We start from the raw sequence: 13245 nt of genomic DNA, 5'->3' as shown, positions 1-13245 counted from the left end.
AAGCATTTTAAATTAAACTTAAGATACATTTTAGGAAATATCTTACTCATATATATTTCCTAAAAAATAATATATATATATATATATATATTTAATTTGAAAGAGAGATTAGTTAATTTTTTTATGATTTTTTATTTTCATAGCTGTTATATGCATATAGAAAGTTTTTGTTATTTGGAATTATATTAATTTTAGAAACTAATACATTTACTAAGGAATAGTTATTATAACCCTTTTAGAGATGAATAGTTATTCTTTTTTTTAAAAAATAACTATTTATAAAGAATAATTATTCATAAAGAATGACTATTCATTGTAATAAAAACATAACCAAATTATTGAATTGTTAAACTATAGGAATAACTATTACATTAAATACCTATTACAATTTATCAAACATACCTAAGTGAAATTAATTTTGCACATTGAAGGGCCCAACCATGTGTACATTTTTAGCAAATCCATCTATAAATACTTCCATGAACACGACCACGAAATCCTTATAGAGTGGAAGAAGAAGAAGAGGAAGGGACAAAGAAGATGAAGCAATTGAGTGTAGCTTTCTTTTTTCTTCTTTTGATTCAAAACTATGGGATTTTGCTACATGCAGACCCAAATGATGGGTTTGTGACAACTAAAGGAATGCAGCTTATGTTGAATGGGAGACCCTACCATGCAAATGGGTTTAATGCCTACTGGATGATGTACGTGGCCTTTGACCCATCTCAGAGAGACAAAGTTTCAACTGCCTTCCAAGATGCTAAAAAGAATGGCCTTACAATTGCAAGAACTTGGGCTTTTAGTGATGGAGGAGTTAGACCCCTGCAGTCCTCTCCCGGCTCCTACAATGAGCAAATGTTCCAGGTTAATTAGTTTTTATTTTTCTTTTGGTTCTTTTGATCCAAAAACTAATTATCACTATAAGAAAAAATGCTTATAATGAAAAAAATTGTTACAATAATATCAGAGTTTATTGAAATAGTTGATGCGATGTATTACAATAAAATCTGAGATAATAGATTTGTGCAATAAAAAATTTTGTTACAATAAATTTCAAATATTTTAATGACAACTTCGATGCTATAATTTACAACTTCAAATATCTTGTAACAATAGACTATTACTTCATGAATTTTATTACAAATTTACAATAAATTGCAAATAATTGACAAAAAGAATTCGAATCAAATTATTGCTACAATATATTCATTGTAATAAATAATTATTTTATGTTTTTCATTTTAATAGATTGTAAAATAATTGATATCAGGTTATTGCAATGATATCTTTGTTCTAACTTCATATTTTTCATTACAATAGATTATAAAATAATTTATATAAAGTTATTACAATGATAACTTCGTTGTCTTTTTTTTGTTGTTGCAGTAGATTGCAAAATAATTTGTATCAAATTTTTGCAACGATTTCTTCATTTTAAGTTATTTCAACAAATTTTCCCAATGCAATAAGGTATTAAAATATATATTGTAATTGAAAATTAGAAGTTATTGTAACTAATTATTGTTGATGTAGTAGCTTACCATTTTTGAGTTACTATTGCAACAATTTTCTATTTGTAGATGTGATATTGTATTTAATACTATTATACTAATTTTGTTGTATTAGTACTTAATGCAATAGATTTATTCTGGTGTAGTGTACTAATAAGCAAAATTATTATTATTATTATTATTATTATTTTCTTTTGAACTTTTTTTATTATTGAAAATTACACCCCACATTTTACACTTTCCATTTACCACTCCTAAACTTTCAGAATGCATAATTACCACCTAAACTATAACTCGTGTTTTACTTTGTACCCTATCATCAATTGGACGGTTAACTTGGACAAAAAACATGTCACATGTGACTTAAATGATCTTTGAATACGTGGCATCACATGAAAAGAACAATTTACCCCACTTCAATTCCTTAAAAGAAAACCGTTTAACAAATTTAATCCTTGTGATGCTACATAACATTTGTTTCAAGGGATTGAAAATGGGAAATTTCATCTTTTCATGTGATGCCATGTTTGTAGTTGTCACATGAGTCGCAGGTGACATTTTTTTTTTTTTTTTTAATTTAGGTTAACAGGCTCATTGATGGTAGAATATAAAGTAAAATACAAGTTACATTTTGAAAGTTTAACGTGATAAGTGCAACTAAGGGTATAGTTTAGGACAGTAACATGTAATTATCCCTTTAATGTTTTTTTTAGACATTTCATTTTCTTGTTTTGGTTTTGCTTTGTAGGGATTGGATTTTGTCATATCTGAAGCTAAAAAATATGGGATTAAGTTAGTGTTGAGTTTGGTTAATAACTATGCGGACTTTGGAGGAAAGAAACAGTATGTGGACTGGGCAAGGGGTCAGGGCCAATCTGTAACATCTGATGATGATTTCTTCACCAATTCTGTTGTGAAGGGATACTACAAGAATAATATCAAGGTAGATTACACTGTAAACTCTATCTTTTTAGCTAGCTGTATATTAAATGTTTCATATTATAAACTTGCTCTTCGATTTTTTTTTTTTGGCTAAGTAATTGGATGGTTGGGTTGACCATAAATAGGAAGTTGAAATTAGTGGTATATGAAAGATGAATCGTGAAGCATTAGCTGTATTATTTCCTCTACCGTTTTTTTTGGTAATCTGATAAGAGTTTGCATTAATTTGCTAGTAGTTTGGCATTTGTGTTAGACTACTTTTAACAACTTTGGACCAAAGGAAATAAAAGTTGCCCTGAAAATTGCTTCTTTGTAAATTCAAGAATTTGGTAATTTTATTTTGGGAAAGGCGGGCTTTACACATTTTATGACACAGGTAAAACTAGTATTTTCCTTGTTCTATGTAATTTAACTATTTTATTGTTTTGTGTAACAGACTGTTCTTACAAGACGTAATAGTCTGACTGGAATTGCTTACAAAGATGATCCAACCATAATGGCCTGGGAGCTTATCAATGAGCCCAAGTGCCCTTCGGATATATCAGGAAAGACCATTCAGGTACACAGGACTCTCTTGCATTTTTGCTACTTAAAATCTAAGGAGTACTTTTTTTTTTTAAGGGAACATTTTTCTTTTCTATTTATGCACAAGATTTTTGTGTCGTACATTTTTTTTACTAGAATTTGGACAAGTTGATTATATAACTTTTAGCATCAATTAAGAAACAGTTAGTTTCATCAATGCCTTTTTTTAAAAAAAAATAAAGGTCGTATCCGATATATTTAACTCCAATTTTTGCAGGGTCCAAGAGAAGCGAATAAGTGATTAGTAAATAACTTTTTTCTTTTTCTTTTGGAGAGATTGATTCTTGGACTTGAACCATGACTTATCATTTTGAATGGAAGGCTTTTGTCATGGCACAAAGGCCTGCTGAGCTGACCTCTTCAGTCTTCACTAATGCCTTAAGCATAAGGAAATGTGAAAACTGCTATTATTATTTCATGCATATATTACCAGTCACACACTAGCCAATAGAGTCGAACAAGAAAAAGATATCAAATTGCAATGGGCAAAAGAAAGCATATATATATATATATATATGTGTGTGTGTGTGTGAGAGTGTGTGTGTGTGTGTGGGGTTTTAATGTTTTACTGTAATGCGTTTCTCTGACAGGCCTGGATTACAGAGATGGCACCCTACCTGAAATCCATAGATGGAAAACACTTGCTAGAAGTTGGTCTGGAAGGGTTTTATGGAGCATCAAAGCAGCGATCAAATCCTAATAATATTCAAGTAGGGACAGATTTCATCACAAATAATCAAATCCCTGGCATTGACTTTGCCACAGTTCACGCATACCCTGATCAATGGTATGGATTCAAGTTTCTGCTTAAAATTAACAATTAACTAGCAACCATTTCCTTAAAAGAGGTTTTTTTGTTTTGTGAACAGGTTGCCTGGCTCAAGTGATGAAAGCCAACTCTCATTTTTGACCAGTTGGCTGAATGATCATATTCAAGATGCACAGAATATCATTCACAAGCCAGTTCTCTTTGCTGAGTTTGGAAAATCTTTGAAGTCATCTGGTATTGCACAAAGGGACCAGCTTTTCAAAACAGTTTACTCAACAGTCTATTTATCTGCTAGTTGTGGAGGTGCAGCCGTTGGTAGCTTGTTCTGGCAACTTCTAGCTACAGGAATGGACGCTACCCGAGATGGGTATGAAGTAATCCTCAGTGAGAATTCCTCAACAGCTATTTTGATTGCTCAAGAGTCTCAAAAGCTTAGTAGGATTTGATAGTTGTATGCTAGGCTGAGAAACATTGAGAAGCGGAAGAAAGCAAGGACAATAAGAATGAAAATTGAGTAACAACAATTATAAGAGTAGTTACAGATTACCAGCATTATAAGCTGTGTATTGGAAATGTATGACTTTTAAGAGGTGAATTATCTGTTAAGTGACTAATATTTTTTGCTTTCCGTGGAGTCATGGACTTCTAGTAAAAATAACTAGAAGACAAATTATACTTTTAGTCCTTCAACAATGGGGTAATTTCAAATTCTTCCCTATTCATTTAATTGTGTCAATTTTATCTCTCAACTTGAGTTTTAGCTTCTCAAGTGCAGTAGAACTTTTTGTCCCTTTTCTAAGAAGGTGTTGATTGTCTCCGTGGATTAACTACGTTAATCCTCGGCTAGTGGGTTGTCTCTTTCAAGGGATTGGGAAACAGGAGTGAGGAGAGTGATTTTTTTCAATCATTACTATGGATGATCTCGCACAGAATTGGAATAGACTTTCTTTGTCAAAGAGGGAGGGTCCTGGTTGCAGCCTGACAAAAGATGATGGAGTCCTAGAATTCTCCATCGCAACCAAGTTTTTACTAAGAGAGCTTTAAGTATCGATGTTATTGCTAGAACCTTTACTCCAATTTGGAGGTCTCGCAATGGTTTTAAGATTTAAGTCTCTGGGTGATCATAAAATCCTTTTTACTTTTGATGATAAGAATGATGTTGATAGAATCCTTATGAGTGAACTGTGGAGCTTTGACAAGCACCTAGTTGCGATGGAACGATATGAGAAAGAGACCCCTCTACATGAGCTCAAGTTTGAGAAGACGAGTTTTTGGGTTCAAATCCACGGTGTTCCATTACGATATATGATAGTGGCTGCTGCTAAAAAAATTTGAGAGGTCATTGGAGATGTCTCTCGACCAAAGGACCCAAAAGATTTAGATGGTGGGAGTTTTTTACATCTTAAAATTTCTATCAACCTATCTTTACCTTTGTGCTGTGGACGTTTGGTTTCTCTGGAGAATGATAAGCAAGTGTGGGTGAGTTTTAAGTACAAAAGACTTCTGAACCTGTGCTACTGGTGTGGTTGCCTAACTCATGTTGACAAGGATTGTGCTATCTGGATAGAAAGTGAGGAGACACTCCGACCAGAAGATCGTCAATTTGATTTGAGTATACGCGCGCCTACTTTTGAGCCGTCAAGGAAGAGTGTACTCACAGTGCCTGGATTTTACTCAGCAAAGAAAAAATCAGGAACGATCAGTCCTAGTCCCACGCTAGTCATTGAGTCCACGTGCAAATTCACGGTGAGTCAAGGACCATCAAAGGGTTCAGGCAGTTGTAACGGCAGGGAAGGAGTTGTAATGGTAGGGAAGGAGTTGTACCACAGGAGGGGGAAGTCCATGGGCTAGCTGGCAACGTTAAAACTGCATTTAATCACCATAACATGGGGTCTAATTTCACATGCACAGACTTGATAACGTGATAAATCAGGACTTTATGCCTAAAAGGGTTACTGAAGAGCAAGTCAAGGATTTTGATATGCAATTGAAAGAGATTGATGCTGAGTTGGCCAAGTTTGATCATCAGGATTTTAATTCAATTAATCATGTTGACTCTAACTCGTGTGCACCTAAGTGCCCTTTAGCCCAAGCTCAGAATAATGAAGCATGTGACCCTCATGATTCAGCTAGGGCTCCCACGCCCTCTTTCCAATTGCGTGTCCTTCCTAAGTGGTCTCATAGAGTGAGAGAAGCAAACCCCACAGCAAGGTTAGCAACTGAATCACTCTCAGGTCAAAAAAGGGCTACATCAGATATGGTTATTTACTATTATTTACCTTCCAAAAGACAACAAGTTTATCAGAGTGATGTTGAAGGACTTTTTGAAGTGGTAGAGGTTGATCATCAGCCCTGCCAGGAGCAATGAGTTGCCTAACATGGAACTATCGTGGGCTTGGGAACTTGCGTACAAGAAAAGAGCTTGTAGAGATTATATGAGCAAAAGATCCCTCTGTCCTTTTTTTAGCTTAAACACTGACAGATGAAGCAAGGCTAGATACAGTACAGTGAAACATTGAGTTTAACCATCGGTGGGTGGTTCAACGAGAAGGGAGAGGAGGTGGTTTGGTTCTTTTTTGGAAATCATCAGTAAATTTGAAGGTAGAGGGTTCGCATAAGTATTACATTGATGCAACCATCGACAAAAATACAAGTAATCAATGGTGCTTCACAGGATTTTACAGCGAACCAAAGACAACAAAAAGAAGTGAGGCTTGGAATAAATTACGACTTCTTAATTCTGATCTGGTTATTCCATGGTTATGTGTGGGGGACTTCAATGAGATTACAAGACAAGATGAGAAGTTGGGAGGTGTGTAGAGGCCTCACAACCAAATGCAATTGTTCCAAGATGTTATTGACGAGTGTAGCTTCATGGATCTTGGGTATGTAGGTTCGAAATTCACATGGGCTAGACACTTTGAGAATGGAAGATCTATATGGGAGAGGCTTGATAGAGGATTAGCCAATAATGGGTGGTTTTTGAAATTCTCAGGGTCTCAGGTTCATCATCTACAATGTGACTCTCCAGACCATTGTCTACTTCTTATTGTTCTTGCACCTCTAGAGATTCCCTAATGAAAAAAACCATTTTGATTTGAGGAAATGTGGTTGTCCAACCCAAGTTGTGGAGAAACTGTATAGGCAGCCTGGGGCTCTGCGGTTGGGTTAGATTTGAGTAATGGAATTTTGGCAAAAATTGAGAAGTGTGGTATGGACTTACTTTGGTGGAATCACAATGTATTTTGTAATGTGAGACAAGAATTGATAAAAAAAGATAGAGTTGTTGAGCAGGGCTGATATTGAAGCACAAGTCAGTGGAGTTAATCATCGAGTAAGGGAATTAAAAGCTGAAATTGGGGTACTCATGGATAGGGAGGCAAAGATGTAGGCTCAAAGGTCATGGCTACTATGGGCTAGCATGGGTGACAAGAATACGAAGTATTTCCATAGTTAGGCAACAAAAATATTCCGAAAAAATTAGATTACGAGAATTAGAAATGAGATGGATGACTGGAAAACTCACCCTAATGAGATTTCTGTCGTGTTGACAGGTTGCTATTAGAATCTTTTTACAACTTCTACTCCTGAAAATTCTAGCAATGTGTTAGCGTATGTCCCTCAATTAATTACGGATGAAATGAATTCATACGTGTCACTTGAGTTCATGGAGTGTGAAGTTTCAGTAGCTTTGAAACAGATGGCTCCACTTAAGGCACCGGGTCTGGATGAAATGCCACCTCTCTTCTACCAGTACTTTTGGGGGACAGTGGAAAAGGATGTGACTTCCTCCATTTTATCTTTGCTAAACACAGGTACCTTACCCCACCTTGTAAATCACACTTTTATCACACTCATTCCAAAGATTGAAAATCCCGAATATGTCACTCAATTTCGCCCTATTAGTCTTTGTAATGTGTTGTATAAAATTTTCTCTAAAGTTTTAGACAATCAACAAAAAACTATCCTTTCCACCATTGTCACAGAGCACCAGTCAGCTTTTACCAAAGATAGGTTAATTTATGATAATATCTTAGTTGCCTTTGAAACATTACACTGTTTGCAAAAATATAATTCCAGCTCCTTGGGATTCATGGCACTTAAACTAGATATGAGTAAGGCATATGATCAGATTGAGTGGATTTTCCTTGAGAAAATCATGAGGAAGATGGAATTCAACGAAAGATGGATTAATCTGACCATGACTTGTGTTAAAATAGTGACATATTCTGTTTTAGTGAATGGGGAACCGAGAGGCCTTATTCATCCATCTAGAGGTATTAGACAGGGTGACCCACTATCCCCCTTCCTTTCTTGCTGTGTACTGAAGGGTTGAATGGGTTGATCAAAAATGTTGAATTGAATAGAGATATTTATGGCTTCTCTCTCTGTAAGAGGGGTCCAAAACTAACTCATCTCTTATTTGCAGACAATGGTCTCCTATTTTGCACGGCAACAATGGAAGAGTGAATTTTGGAGGTTTATGAGGGGGCTTCAGACCAAAAGGTGAACAAGGATAAAACAACTCTCTTCTTTAGCGGATCTACTTTGGATGATATTAAATCAAGTATTAAACAAACCCTAGGTGTGCAAGATATTTTACAATATGAGAAGTATTTGAGGCTTCCTTCATTGGTGGGGAAAGGAAAGAAATCAAGCTTCAATTATATTAAAGAGAGGATGTGAAGAAAGCTTTAAGATTGGGAAGGTAAACTACTATCCAGTGGCGACACCACGTTCACTCCAGGGTGTTCCCAAAAAAAAAATTAGGAACACCCTTTTTTTTTTATTTGTTTACCCTTTAAAAAAAAATCAGGAACACCCTCAAAAAATATTTTATTTATTTATTCTACTTTCAAAAAAAAAAAAAAAGCCCAAAAAAAAATTTTGAACTAAAATCTGGGAAAAAAAAATTGTAACAGAGCAAGCCCACTAGGAAAAAAAGTCAACATCAATCCTAAACAACAAATGGTAAAGCAAACCCAATCTAAAAAAAAAAAACAAGATAAAGGTATAGATGGTAGCAAACCCCCACAGATTCTTAAAAAAAAAAAAAAAAAAAAAAAAAAAAAAAAAACCAATATACTGAAATCAGAAACTAACGGATGGCGCAACCAAATACTAATAGATGTTGAAAGAAAGAAAGAAACCTAACCCAATATATTGAAATCAGAAACCAATGGAGACGACAACAACCAACGGCAACGGACGGCACCTTCGCCTCGAGGCTCGAGCAACAGCCAACAGAGCACATCACCACATCACATCGGGCCTCAAACTCGAGCTCCAGCCTCCAAAACACATCGGATTGGAGATCAATCTTCCTCGTCTTGACATGCTGCCCGACGCCGCCGCCCCTCAGCCTCAGGCCTCCCTGCTTCCTTAACCTCAAGGTACACTTAACTTCAACTTCTCTCTCTTTTTCTCTCTTACATATACGGGTTATTGGGTATTTGGGTTAATGGGTTTCTCTCTGTCTTAGTCTCTCTCTCTTTATCTGAAGAATGAAAGTGAAAATATGAATTGAAATGAGAGTCTCTCTCTCTGTCTCTCTTTAAGACTTTATCCCTCTCTCTTTAAACTGTGATTCAGTGATTGGCTGATTGCTTTTGCTTACCATTACTTTATAACTTTATTAATATTTGTTTGCCCCTGTTTTTGGCTTTATCCGTTGGTGTTGGTGTTGGTGAGATACAATTAATTGTCTTTAGTGTATTGTGATTTGTGATTGTGAATTTATTTGATTGGCTCTTGTAATTAGGGCCATGGGGCTAGTCTGTTGAGTGTGGGGTGGATGGGGGCATGGGGCCGGGGTGAGATATTTGAATTAGGGGAAGTAAATGCACATGGGGCGTGTGCTAGTGCAACTAATAAACAATAATTTTATTAACCAATAATTAATTGGGGGAAGCAATTAATAAACAATAATTAATAATTTAATTAAACAATACATTATAAAAGAAAAACAAATTAAATTATGTTAGGCTAAACAACAGTTAATAATTTTATAATTAATGAAACAACAATATAACAAATTATAGTTTATAAAAGACAAACAAATTAATGAAACAACTAAACAACAATAATTAATAATTTTATTAATATTTCAAATGAACTTATAGTGTATTGTTTATTCTTTTACTAGAATTATGGACAAATATTTGATAAGAAAACCACATACCTAAGATTCATCTCCTGTGCAAGATTCATCTTCATCTTCTAAGCGAATTCATGTTGACCTTAGCTTAGAAAATCTTCCTTCAAATCCTATGCTATGAGAAAAGATATCATCCTAATAATCATAATGACATAAGAAGATATTATTTACAAATAGGCCCTTGTCAACCTGTTTTCCAAGACCATGACTACCCTCTACCAGATTTTTCTGGAAAGCCCTGTCGATTTAGATCCGAATGGTATGTAAATAGAAAGTGGTTGGAATATAGTATAGACAAAGGTGCAGTATATTGTTTATATTGCTACCTATTTGGGCAAGATGTTGGTAAGCAAGCAGGAGGTGAGACTTTTGTAATGAAGGGATTCAAACTTTGAAATCAGAAAGAGAAGTTAAATTCCCATGTTGGAGGAGTTAATAGTGCTCATAACTAAGATGAATGATTGCTTGATTGTGTATATTGAAAGAGATGTACCTTGTAGCATTAATAATGAGACTATCATGTAACGATTTCAAAATATGAAAACTCGTAGAAGGCAATTGCAAACTTTATATATTTGCGTGTTTTTTTTTTTTTTTTTGGTTATCGTCAATATATGAATTTCTCTTTTTATTAGATTGTTTAATTTATGCTTCTTAAGGAACACCCTAGGAAAAATTCCTAGAGTCGCCATTGCTACTATCACAAGCTGAAAGGGAAGTCTTAATAAAATCAGTGATCCAAGCAATCCCAACCTACGCTATGGGATGCTTCAAAATTCCTTTGGGTTTGTGCCATGATATTGAATCACTGATTAAAAAATTCTGGTGGGGGCAACAAGGTAACCGTAGAAAAATTCATTGGATAAAGTGGGATGAGTTGACAAAATCAAAAATGATGGGTGGAATGGGATTTCGGGATTTTGGCTCTCTATAATGACTCTTTGTTGGCAAAGCAAGCCTAGCGTCTATTACATAATAGATCATCTCTATTTTATAAGGTGTTCAAAGCACGTTTTTTTTCCAAATTGTTTAGTTATGGAGGCCACAAATTCGAGGGGAGGATCATATGCCTGGAGGAGCATACTTAAAGGGAGAGATGTTATACAAAGAGGGGCTAGATGGAGAGTTGGGGATGGGAAATCAATTGATATATGGCAGCACAGATGAATTCCAAGGAAACTCTCATCCCTAGTGGTTCATATCCAATTGAGTCAATGGTTGATTGTCCTATGGCAGTGTTGATTGATGAAAGTGCACGGAAGTGGAATGAATTGATTGATGGGATTTTCTCCCAAGAGGAAGCAGGAATTATTAAAAAAATCCCACTGAGCCGTAGAGTTGCTGAGGATGTCTTGATATGGCCACATACGCAGGATGGGCAGTACACATGTAAAACGGGTTATAGGTTCCTCAAGGAAGAAGCCGAGCTGGGTTACACGCAGGAGGATTCAGGTACGAACACAAACTTGTGGAAAGGGATTTGGTCTCTCCAAATTCCTAACAAAGTTAAAAATCTGCTATGGAGGGCATGCCGAGGTGCGATGCCAACTAAAGAGGCCTTAGTCCGACGTACAATCATCGAGGATCTGCTCTGTGACCGCTGCCATGCAACCCATGAGACACCGTTGCATGCTCTATGGCTTTGCAAGGAATTAGAAACGGTATGGGAGAGGATTGTCCACTGTCAAGCGCGCCAAGATGCCAACTTCCTGAATTTCAAGGAGTTACTCTCATGGATACTCACATAGTCAAGCGAAGTGGAACTTTTTGCAATGATAGCGTGGGGGATATGGAATCAACGTAATCAAGCTTGGCTCAACCATGCTGCTGCCTCACTCCATTAGATTTTCCAGATTTCTAAAGAGAAGCTTGCTGAGTTCACAGCTTGTCAACCATCTGCAACACCGATGTTGGTAAGACAGGTCAATCCCAGAACTAGATGGCAACCTCCTCCGGCTGATTTAATGAAAATTAATTTCAACGGAGCTGTTTTTTCTAGTGTTAATGCGTCAGGCATTGGTGTGGTAATTAGAAATAACTTGGGTCAAGTCATTGCATCTTGTTCCCAACGTTTACCTCCAGTTCACAGCAGCAACGAAGTGGACGCTTTGGCAGCAGCTAAGGCGGTGTCTTTCGCGGCAGAGATTGGCATTACCAAAGCTGTGTTGGAAGGTGATTCCCTCACAATTATGAAAGCCTTATCAAGTGATCACAGGTCTTTATCTTCTTTTGGGTTGATGATTGATGACGTTAAGTTTAGTGCGACAAACGCACATTCATCTTTTAGTAGTAAGTGAATGATGAATCGTGCAGCATTAGCTGTATTATTTCCTCTACTGTTTTTTTGGTAATGTGATCAAAGTGTACATTAATTTGCTAGTAGCTTGGCAAATGGTGGTAAACTATACTTTTACACATTTTATAACATGTAAAACTAGTATTTTCCTTGTTCTGTGTAATTCAACTATTTTATTGTCTTGCGTACGTAACAGACTGTTCTTACAAGACGTAATAGCCTGACTGGAATTGCTTACAAAGATGATCCAACCATAATGGCATGGGAGCTTATGAATGAGCCTAGGTGCCCTTCGGATATATCAGGAAAGACCATTTAGGTTAGCAAAACCTCCCACACTGGACTCTTTTGCATTTATGCTACTTAAAATCTAGGGGGTACTTTGTTTTTTTTAATGGAGCATTTTTCCTTTCCATTTATGCACAAGATTTTTGTGTTGTACATTTTTTTTTTTTACTGGATTATATCTCTTTCCCTTATTGGCACTTCAGCGATCGATAAAATGTGTTTTTCTTGTATACCGTTTTACTGTGGCCAAGGTCGCTTTTGAAAACTATATTTTGTGTTTTTTCCCAGAGACCTCATCCTCATGTTTTTAAAGTGGAGTTAGTGTTTTGTTGAATTCAACTGGTGCTTTGTATCACTCAAAAAAAAAAAAAAAAAAAATTCATCTTGTGCTTAGCCCACCTTAATCTTGAACTTATTACGTAAGTGTCCAACACTTCAACTGCCCCCAAGAGAAACTAAGGGTCTGTTTAGATACCACTTATTTTATTGAAAATTGAAAACTAAAAATATTGTAGCAAAATATTTTTTAAATGCGTGAATAGTACCGTGAGACCAATTTTTAATGAAAAAGTTGCTGAATAAAAAAGTTTGTAGGTCTCGTGAACAGTACATAGGACCCACTGAACAGTGCCATTCCAGTGAAAATTTGGATAGTCAAAGAGGTGATGGGTCCCATGCACTAACAGACACTCCCACG

The 13245-nt window shown here is 35.9% G+C and overlaps 1 protein-coding gene across 1 annotated transcript; it reads left to right on the top strand.

Moving 5' to 3' along the window:
* The first annotated feature begins 507 nt into the window (after nucleotides 1-507).
* Nucleotides 508-4457, top strand: LOC115974363 (mannan endo-1,4-beta-mannosidase 7-like). Its single transcript, XM_031094688.1, has 5 exons — nucleotides 508-864; nucleotides 2260-2454; nucleotides 2890-3012; nucleotides 3629-3825; nucleotides 3908-4457. The coding sequence occupies exons 1-5, from the start codon at nucleotides 541-543 to the stop codon at nucleotides 4251-4253; spliced, it is 1185 nt and encodes a 394-aa protein (XP_030950548.1). The 5' UTR covers nucleotides 508-540; the 3' UTR covers nucleotides 4254-4457.
* Nucleotides 4458-13245: the final 8788 nt, after the last annotated feature.

This window comes from Quercus lobata, chromosome 2 (genome assembly GCF_001633185.2).
Source record: "Quercus lobata isolate SW786 chromosome 2, ValleyOak3.0 Primary Assembly, whole genome shotgun sequence".
Lineage (NCBI taxonomy): Eukaryota > Viridiplantae > Streptophyta > Magnoliopsida > Fagales > Fagaceae > Quercus > Quercus lobata.
The sequence above is the reverse complement of the archived record's forward strand: the minus strand, read 5'-3'. Positions and strand labels throughout refer to the sequence as shown.

Excerpts from the sequence above, each read along its gene's own strand:
- LOC115974363 (XM_031094688.1), top strand. The coding sequence starts at position 541 with ATGAAGCAATTGAGTGTAGCTTTCTTTTTTCTTCTTTTGATTCAAAAC. Across the intron at positions 3,013-3,628 it reads TATCAGGAAAGACCATTCAG|GCCTGGATTACAGAGATGGC; the intron begins GTACACAGGACT and ends TTTCTCTGACAG. Across the intron at positions 3,826-3,907 it reads CACGCATACCCTGATCAATG|GTTGCCTGGCTCAAGTGATG; the intron begins GTATGGATTCAA and ends TTTTGTGAACAG.